At 39.5% G+C, this 9,583-nt stretch overlaps 1 protein-coding gene across 1 annotated transcript; it reads left to right on the top strand.

Moving 5' to 3' along the window:
• Positions 1-157: 157 nt before the first annotated feature.
• On the top strand, positions 158-8,622 carry bmp5 (bone morphogenetic protein 5). Its single transcript, XM_020603134.1, has 7 exons — positions 158-1,100; positions 3,545-3,737; positions 6,044-6,192; positions 6,340-6,537; positions 7,147-7,223; positions 7,360-7,470; positions 7,577-8,622. Exons 1-7 carry the CDS (start codon positions 611-613, stop codon positions 7,724-7,726), a joined length of 1,368 nt encoding a protein of 455 aa, XP_020458790.1. The 5' UTR covers positions 158-610; the 3' UTR covers positions 7,727-8,622.
• Positions 8,623-9,583: the final 961 nt, after the last annotated feature.

Raw genomic sequence — 9,583 nt, 5'->3', positions numbered from 1 at the left:
ATTTCAAGTGTCTCCTTTTACACTCCTGAGCGGTCACATTCATCATGGAGCTGGGCTGAAGTTTTATTGAGGCCGCTAGGAGGTGGGTGCAAAAACAAAAGTTGAGTGTGGGATGGACTCAGAGGGCAACTAGCCCCAGTACAGTCTCACAGGGGGATAAGTCAGGGCATGAGTCGAGTGTTCTTCTGTGTATGACACCGTTCGACAGATTTCATTTTCTGGAAACTCCTGGTTATCCTCCGATGTTATGGGCGTACCTACAAGGTTTTTTTTCCATCTCAGAGAAATAAGGTGAGGGCCACAACTCCATAAATACTTGATGTGGCAGAGACTTTGGATGGACCCCGAAGGACTAAATACTAGAGGAGCTTTGCGCACACGAGAGGAGCGACCACTTCTCTGCAGACTTGTCTTGACTTTTCTCATTTGTAGAAGCGTAGAACCGGTAAAACCCCAAAAGGCTGGCCAATAAACCCCCGTGAAAGTTGTGGTGCCTCTGGCTAATATGGAAAGTTTATGATTCCGTATTGGTAGCGATCAAATTGTTTTATTTTTCCCACAGAGTGCGATGTAGTTCATCTTGGCACCCCAGAGTGAGCTATTTGTCAAGATGACAGCGCGTACACCTTTGTTCCGCGCAGCTCTCGGACTTGCGTGGAGCTGTTTGAGTTTTCTGTCCTACGCTCATTGCGGGTTAAGTGACAACCATGTGCACTCCAGTTTTATTTACAGGAGGTTGCGCAATCACGAGCGCCGAGAGATCCAGAGAGAGATCCTCTCCATCCTGGGCTTGCCTCACCGTCCGAGGCCCTTCTCTCCCGGGAAGCAGGCGTCCTCCGCCCCACTGTTCATGCTCGACCTGTACAACGCCATGGCCGTGGAGGAGGAGAGGTTGCAGCAGGATGCGGGGAAGAGCTTCAGTGCCAAGGCCCAAGGGCACTCCAGGCAAGGTTACTACAGCCCCCAGCATGTCGGGTACTCGCGCCTGGCGCAGCCTTACCGAGCGGCCCCTCTGTTGGGCCACAGCCCCGCGCTCACCTCGGCGCACGAAACCAACTTTCTCAACGACGCCGACATGGTTATGAGTTTTGTCAATTTAGGTAAGTGGGATTAAAGTGGGCTTATTTGTCTCCAGCTTTTGGGCCATTAAATCAAAAAGTCACGAACCTAAATTAGGTGCAGGCAAATCCTGATTTCATTAAGATTTATTAACACTGATACAAAATCCACATGTCAAAGAAAACAATCTGACTCACGTTTGTCTTTCTCCCCCATTTGTAAATGAAACTAATAACGATTAAAGGGGATCACTTGTAGCCTATTAATGTTATTATTTTTATTTTAGTTTTACTTGGTGAAAAGCCTAATATTTAGCAGGCTGAGATGATAATTTCTCAGCATCTATAAAGAAGGAAATACAAGGAGATAATCCATCATGAAAGCCATCTTTCATCCTTGTATTTGAAGATAGACCTATACAAATGAATGTAGCAGTTTCCTCCCTTTAGTAAATTGAGTAGTGTGACACATAGTCAGTAGATTAGCCTAATCTCAGCTATGCTGTCCTATAAAAACTTTAGTATCTAAGTTAGATTTTGTGACATCTTCTCAGTATCATTTAGAGGCTGCTTTTTAAATGTGAAGATACCAGTAGTACTCCACATTTTTCGATGTCAGTCATTATCTGGCCTCAGAAGGTGTGTGAAATGCTTTGTATTTATCAGAATGAATCACCAGAAAAGCATTCAGACTTTATCGATTTGTACTTCTCTCTATTAAAGCAGCTGATGTTCAGTAGCCCACACTCTTAACCCTGCAGTTCACAGCAGCTTATCAAATGACTGTCTGACCTTGAGAAAATTGGTCTAAATTATTTCCTTTTGGTAAAATGGGAGTGATATTGACCAATGGCTGAATTTATTGAGCTTCTTTCACTAAGAGAAAGCAGCTGCCCTATTCTCCATATAGTGCTACTGTATATAGAAATTAATAGGCCTACCAATGATAATAGAGCAATGAGAATTATATTAGGTATAGTGCATGAATAGTTACTCAAAAGTAGAATATGAGGAAGCAATGATGCAGCACAATCCTAAATTAATGATTTTTAAAATGACGAAACTGTCAGAACTGTATTGCTAAGACTTCTTTTCTTACATATAGAGCATGTGAATTATTGTTGAGTGCTTGGAAGTATAATCCCTCACTTTGGCCTGAGCCCATCTGTTTCCACTTACCACTGTACCAGGGCATGTACACTGTCAGCCTTGAAAACTGCTCTCCTTCTGGGGACTGTCAGGGAGGTGTTCAATGGGCCTCTGTCTTTATTACAGTACACTCAAATATAGCTACTGACCTCAACTGTTTTAGAAACGTCTACAGTATGTGGCATTTCTACAAACTTTCAATGTACAAGTAAGAAGTCAGCTATTAAAAATCCCAATGCAGGAGGAGTAGGCCTACAGATGTAATGTGACAAATACACCAGTTATTTATTAATCCTATTAACAAAATATGAATAACATCTTGCTAGAATGCACCTAATCCAAATAATATGCAACACATCAAGAATGCACATGGCTGTGCCTTAGGTGGGGTTGTTTAATCTTTAGCTATTTGGAAGTTAAATGCTGTTTGAAAGTTAAATGACTTGTGCCCTCAGTGTATTTCTGCCTCAGATTACTGCCTGTGTCTAATAAAATGGAACAAGCTCAGTGGGTAAAAGTCAGACTTGTCCTCTGACCTGTTTGTGCTAAGCAGTCACAGGCATTCTCTCTAGATAAAATGTCAGGGAAACGCACTAAATGATTTCATCACAAAGTCAGAAAATCCTCTGACCTCAGCCACATGCCTCTTTTCTGCTGCCAGGCAGGGGGTGAGACAGTTGGCAGTCACTTTTAAGTATCAGCGAAGTATGTTTACCATGTTGTTAATGCTGATGAACACGGCCTTTATTTTGCAAAATGCAGCAACATTCATCTGTTATATGCTGTGTTTCCATGCAGCAAAATATAAAACAATCACATCCTATGCGTTTTCAAATATTACAAGCCTAAAAAGTTATTTTACATGACTAATTCTAGTGATAATATCTAGTTTTAAAGGTTAAGGGACATTAGTACATTGTATGAAACCTACAGGAGGTCGGTTTAAGGTCAGAGATGTCTGCATGACATTCAAGGATTCTGTCTGGTCTTTTCTCTCACTTGAGGAGCAGACAAAAGTGTCTTTAATTGAAATCAGCCTGTTTTTCTTAACTGACAGCCCATTCATCATGGTCAGAGAATGCAGTTGGGTACACAGTAGAGGGCCTGTCTCAGAGCTGCTACCTGTATTCAGTTGACTGATTTAATGAACTGGAAAGTGCTTTTGTTGGTAGTCAAAATGTTTGGATTGGACCTAGAAGGTAAAGGAAGATGCAATAAATTACTCATTTTCTGTGCATTAATGCTGGCATATTTTCTGGCGAAGGCGTATTTTTTGATCAGTACTAACCTTGCTGCCAGTAAAAATGAAATTCATTGTGAAATATTTTCTTTTCCAGTGGAGAAAGATAAAGAATTTTCACACCAACGAAGACACTACAAGGAGTTCCGTTTTGATTTGACTCAGATCCCAGATGGAGAGGCGGTGACCGCTGCAGAGTTTCGGATCTATAAGGACCGCAGTCATGTCCGCTACGACAATATAACTCTGAAGGTTACTATATATCAAGTCATGAAGGAATATCAAAACAAGTAAGTACCAAATCAGTCAGACCTTAATGGCAGTGCTGCACTGCAACTAAGTACATTTACTCAAGTACTGTACTTCAGTACTATTGCTTTTTACTTAAGCATTTCCATTTTCTGCTATAGTACATTGTCTTCTACTCAAAACAATGTTACTTATTTACCTGAAGTATAGTTAGTTGTTTCCTTGCAAATTCATATTTTGCCTGTAAAACATATGGCCAGCTTACACAAAACTGTGAACTTTTATAGATTAAACTACCAAAAATATATAAAATTGTTAAAATAGATTTATTTTAACCTGCTTAAACATAAAAATGTTGCTTTCTGATAAGTAATTTTAGTTCAGTAATATAATGTAGCACTTCTTTTACCTTTGATATATTATGTACATTTTGTTAAGGACTTTGTAATTCTACTTAGAAATATCATTTCAAGACTTACTTTTGAGTATTTTTATAGCATGAAATTGTTGCTTTTTCTCAAGTAGAATTCTCAATACTTCTTGCACCAGTGATTAAAGGATATTTTAGGGGCATAATGTACTGTACTGTATAAACAGAGGCTAAGCTTTGATATCTAACAGAAAATTAACCTGGCCTCATATAATCAGTCAGTCCCAGACAAAAAAACAATATACTCTAGGCTAAGGACTTGCATCAAGCCTGTATGCAGTTATTTGAAATGCTGTGAAACACAAAGCAGACAGCAAACATGATCCTGTTTGCAACTGTAAATTGGAGGAAAGGAAACAAAACTAGCTGCCACTTAAGTTGGACTTTGATCACAAGTGCAAATTGTATATCAGAGTTTTAAAAAAGGGTCTAATAGTCCAACAGCTATTGTCTTCCACATTTGAAACTTTCCACTCGCACAGAACGTCCTCATATCTCCAACTCTGTTCTCCTTCATTCGCACCATGTCTGTCTTACAGATATAGTTCTTGGATAAAGAGAACTCCATTAGCAAGTTGGCCACTTATGAAGCTTGGAAGGTCCATCACTTATCACTCATCCTGTGTTGCCTGCCAAGCTGGCTGCGTCCCAGATGAAACCATGCGGGCCATATTAGGGGGAGGGGGCTCCCTCGGGTGCTCCCGTGGTCACTGTTATGCCCACCACCTGGCTCCCTTAACAATATCCCGGAAGTTTAAACCATGACATAGCTGAATACACACGGGTGTACTTAAAAGTGGGCCCACATTTGCTTGCCAAAAATGTGTGTGGGTGATTGAAGGGGAGATATGGCCCCCCTGGGCTTTGAAAAGGTCCAAGTCAATGGACCATCTTAAAGGGGAAAACAGTTCAGTTTAAGTTTTCACACACTTATTCTTAGAAAATAGTAGGTTTATAGTTAGACAGTTTGCTCAGGGTTTTTTAAATATATATTTTGTATAATGTATTGCCACTAGCTGTGAACTGGAGAAACAGAACAAAATAATACTAAACCAACAACCTCTTAAAAAACATGCTGTTTCATATCGCTGCCACTACCTGAACTTTGCTACTGAGCATAAATTGCTAATAAAGAATAGTGGCATATGAACATAGTTAGCAGGAAACTTTTAAACAGTTTTAAAAGAGGAATTATTACCTACACAAGCTAACTTATGATAGGAGGTGTGGCAGCATATCCCTCATAAGAATCGACCTCATGTGGCATTCCACATGAGGACACCTGTAACAAACACGGGAATATTTCCTGAACTATTGAGGTCACGTGGAAAAACTTGGTTCTTTCAGACCATAAAACCTGAACAGGCCCAGCCTTATCCAGTCTGTCACTTGAAAGGAATCATATGCAAATTGCAAAGTGGGCCTTTTTCAACAAAGAGCTGACTGATGCCTTATGTCAGGCTCATGTTAAAATTACTGTACACAAGGGTTGATATGATGATGGTACATAACTCCATCAAAAAGGTGAAATCTAGTTGAAACATGTTTTACCACACAACTCATAAAACACACCAGTGAATTTTACACAGCAACTCCCCAGTGTTAAATATCAAGAGCCTTTTTAGAGAAGGGAGTTTAGTTTCAAAAGTATAAAGAGATGAAAAGCTCATAAAAGCCACTCTCATTTTGGCTTCTGCTACACAGTTTGGGCTAAAGCATCCATTCTTGATCAGTCAGTGATACTGTGTTTATCTGTTCCAGTCTAACTGGTTAAGACTTCTTGGATCCACTTAAAGAAGGACCTGCTTTCCTTTTTGCGCTGCTTTCATGGGTGTGCTGGCTGTTTGAGTGTGCACCGTTGTTAACTGTGGTTTATTTAACACAGATATTTGTTTCATTGTTTTCTCTTACCTTCAGGGATGCAGAGACATTCTTGCTCGATTCCAAAGATGTTCAGGCGTCCGACGGGGGCTGGCTCGTGTTTGATATCACAGCCACCAGTAACCACTGGGTGATGAACCCACAGCAGAACTTGGGTCTACAGCTCTGTGTGGAAACTACAGATGGCAAGTGAAGCTCAGTTTTTCTTTGTCTGAATTTAACATTTGTACTGTTACTTGACCTGCTTGCCTTGAAAACAGCCATAAAATGTTAAAATGACCCCTTTCTTTTGTTTTCTTTTGAACGTTTTACTTACCTGCTGTCCTTTAAAGGACGAAGTATCAACATAAAATCTGCTGGAATCATTGGAAGGAACGGGCCCCAGTCCAAGCAGCCGTTCCTGGTTGCTTTCTTCAAGGCCAGTGGAGTGTTGCTTCGCTCAGTCAGAGCCGCTGGTGGGAAAAAAAAGAACCATAATCGTCATAAATCTACTAATCAACAGGAATCATCTAGGGCGCCGAAAACTGGGGGTAGGTGCACTTACATGATGTAGTGAAGATGCTGTGATACCTTCTTACATTCTCATTCACCCTATACACAGCAGGTGTCTGGATTAGACACATTTTAAACACATCTTTTTGCCCTGCTACCACCCTGACCATTGTTCTGTCAGACTAAACAATGTAATTGTCTGCAGTCTGGTATTGCCACAATTACAGGCCAGTGCCATAAAACTCATGGTTTGACCACCAGCTCATTATTGCAGCTTGTATAAAAGAAACATGCCTATCTGTACTGCAGTGTGCTATCTGCAGGATGACCTTGTTGAGCCTCCACCTGCAAGATTACAGCTTCTCAACATCTGTTAGTCCAATAGTGATAAATTTGGTATAGTGTAGCCAGTGTTTGTTAATTATTAAACATTTTCGAGCATCATGTTACTGTAGTGATCAACGGTGCTCTATGCTCTCATGTACTTAAATTGTTAAATATGTTTATATTTGTACTAGTGTGGTTTTAGTGTATTTGTCCATGAGTTTTATAGCCATCTACTTTAAATTTACTACTAACCTTCCTACAGTAAGGGATCAGCTAGATATAAAGTTATTTATATTGCAATAAGTAACCTTATTTTTCAGATTATAACACCAGTGAACAGAAACAAGCCTGCAAGAAGCATGAACTTTACGTCAGCTTTCGGGACTTGGGTTGGCAGGTAAGATAAAATTATGCATGAAACATTGATAGAAGTAACACATGGTAATAAAACAGTGATGGTCACATTTTTTTATTCTGATTATATGGGAGAAAACACCCTCTGTCATATATAAAGAAAGCTAATTGTCTTCTAGGACTGGATCATTGCACCCGAGGGCTATGCTGCTTTTTACTGTGATGGTGAATGTTCATTTCCGCTCAACGCACACATGAATGCAACAAATCATGCAATTGTGCAAACCCTGGTAAGTATTATTTAGCATGCATTGCATATGGGTACTACAATAAAATATAAAGTTCTTAGTAGTTGTAATCATCCTCCTTTAAAACTACTTTGTGTTTTATTTATAGGTCCATTTAATGTTTCCTGACAATGTGCCAAAGCCATGCTGTGCCCCGACTAAACTGAACGCAATATCAGTACTTTACTTTGATGACAGCTCAAATGTTATCCTCAAAAAATATAGAAATATGGTCGTTAGGTCCTGTGGTTGTCATTAGTGGCCAGAATAATTTTAATTTATGATATCTGGCACATCTGCTACAGGGGTGATATGATGTACAGTATTATGTATATAAAGTTTTATTACCTAATTTATTTTGTTTTGTTTTAATAAATCGCACTGAATATAGTGATATTTAAATGAGTAGGACAAAATGTTCATTTTACTTTAAGTCAGTTATTGGTTGACTTTTGTGTCCATTGGCATATACTCCCTTATAGTTGCATCTGTATGACATCTTTCTGAGTAAACTATTCACTGGAGCCATCATGATACATCATTCATCTTTTTCCTCCTTTTCTGATATAAAATGTGATATAACCTCTCACTGAGCTATGCAGAAATATACTTAAGTATGTGCTTTGTCTACAATGCTAATTTATTATTTTTCTCTTTCTGTAATGGACCAATAGTGGACCACAATGACTAACTGACAGAATGATGTCACCAAATGCAGCATCACAAATTTGAGGTCTCAAAATGATATTATTATTAGAACTAACATCACAAATTCATCAGGCTGTTGGGAACATTTTAATTGAATCACTGTAGAAAATAATATTCACTAATATAAAACAAATTGCCCAAAGCTACTATGTTTTCAAACTGTCACCGTCTTTCAGCACTGATACCGTTCCACTATCTCCAGCTTGCTAGCTTTTCTTGTGTTTGATAAGAGAGTGTGTTCTCAGAAAGGGGTTGTGTCAGTCTGGAATGAAACTCCTGTTTTGCTGAGGGTTCACTTGAAACTGCTTTACAAATTATGGCATTTTTACACAGTGTTTATGTAAATCTCTTTCACAAACACAGTTGCTTGTTTCTCTTTTGACTTTGTCATAGCTGCAAATGTCTTTGTTCCACACTAATTCTAGTCTGTGTTTGGGGAAAATGTATCTTAATGTAGAGTGTTGTGTATTTTAATAAATGTACCACTTGAAAACGCTTATCTTTTGCTTTGCCTTTACTTAACCCTACAGCTTTTCTTGCTCCATTTATCACCCTAAACTTTATGCAGAAATGTATTTCATCTTGGAGCTTGTTCCCCTCCTCCAGCTGCAAGTCATCAAGCCCTTTCAAATTCAAGTTGTCCATTTGTATTTCTGTTTGGAGTCCTGTGGAACACTGTCGCCGAACTACCATCTCAGATTTATAAATGTTTGACAAGTATGATATAAACTAGGGGTCCACCCACAGAGCCTGTTGACATGCTCTTGGAGAGTGGGAATGCTAATGGTACAGTGCTGGAAGTAAAGTAGTGCGCTGACCTCCGAAGCCAGCCCAAAAGGGTGATTATCATGAGGCTTCCAGCAGAGAAAGATTATGGGGGAAAGATACCATCCATCACACAATTTAGGTCATGTGTATGCACGGCTCTACTTGCTTGCAATCTGTACACTCATATTTTTGGTTGTTGCCATCTGCTCTGAAACCATAACCTAAACTAAACATATGGTGTTTCCTTTCTTCCTCATTCAGAATAAGCACATCTTCCACAAAAGTGTGAGAGAACATGTTATTTCCAGAGAGATTCTCTGGTTACACAGGGATTTTCAATGGCCTGAGAAATGTAGGGATTAAGTTAAGGATTAATATTTATTTACACAACTGTGTTGACCTTCACTGAACACAGGATATGTACTGTTGCACTTCTTCTACTCCCACCCTCCCAATTTTATAGCATTTTTTTCTCTGACATGGCAGAACATTGAGTGACTGTATTTCACTTAATTAAAAGCAGTGGCTAGCCTGCCCAGATGTTATGTGGGCTCCATCTAAAAGGAGTGTTGACATTTGGTGAATAGAAGAGGCCACCTGCTAACTTAACTCTTGGCTTTAGGGGCGGTTTGCATTCCTG

The sequence above is a fragment of the Monopterus albus genome, unplaced genomic scaffold, assembly GCF_001952655.1.
Source record: "Monopterus albus unplaced genomic scaffold, M_albus_1.0 scaffold60.1, whole genome shotgun sequence".
Taxonomy (NCBI): Eukaryota; Metazoa; Chordata; class Actinopteri; order Synbranchiformes; family Synbranchidae; genus Monopterus; species Monopterus albus.
This window is presented reverse-complemented; position numbering and strand designations above follow the sequence as displayed.

Coding starts and splice junctions, on each gene's coding strand:
- bmp5 (XM_020603134.1), top strand. CDS start 611: ATGACAGCGCGTACACCTTTGTTCCGCGCAGCTCTCGGACTTGCGTGG. Junction 1,101..3,544: donor TATGAGTTTTGTCAATTTAG/GTAAGTGGGATT, acceptor TTTCTTTTCCAG/TGGAGAAAGATAAAGAATTT. Junction 3,738..6,043: donor ATGAAGGAATATCAAAACAA/GTAAGTACCAAA, acceptor TCTTACCTTCAG/GGATGCAGAGACATTCTTGC.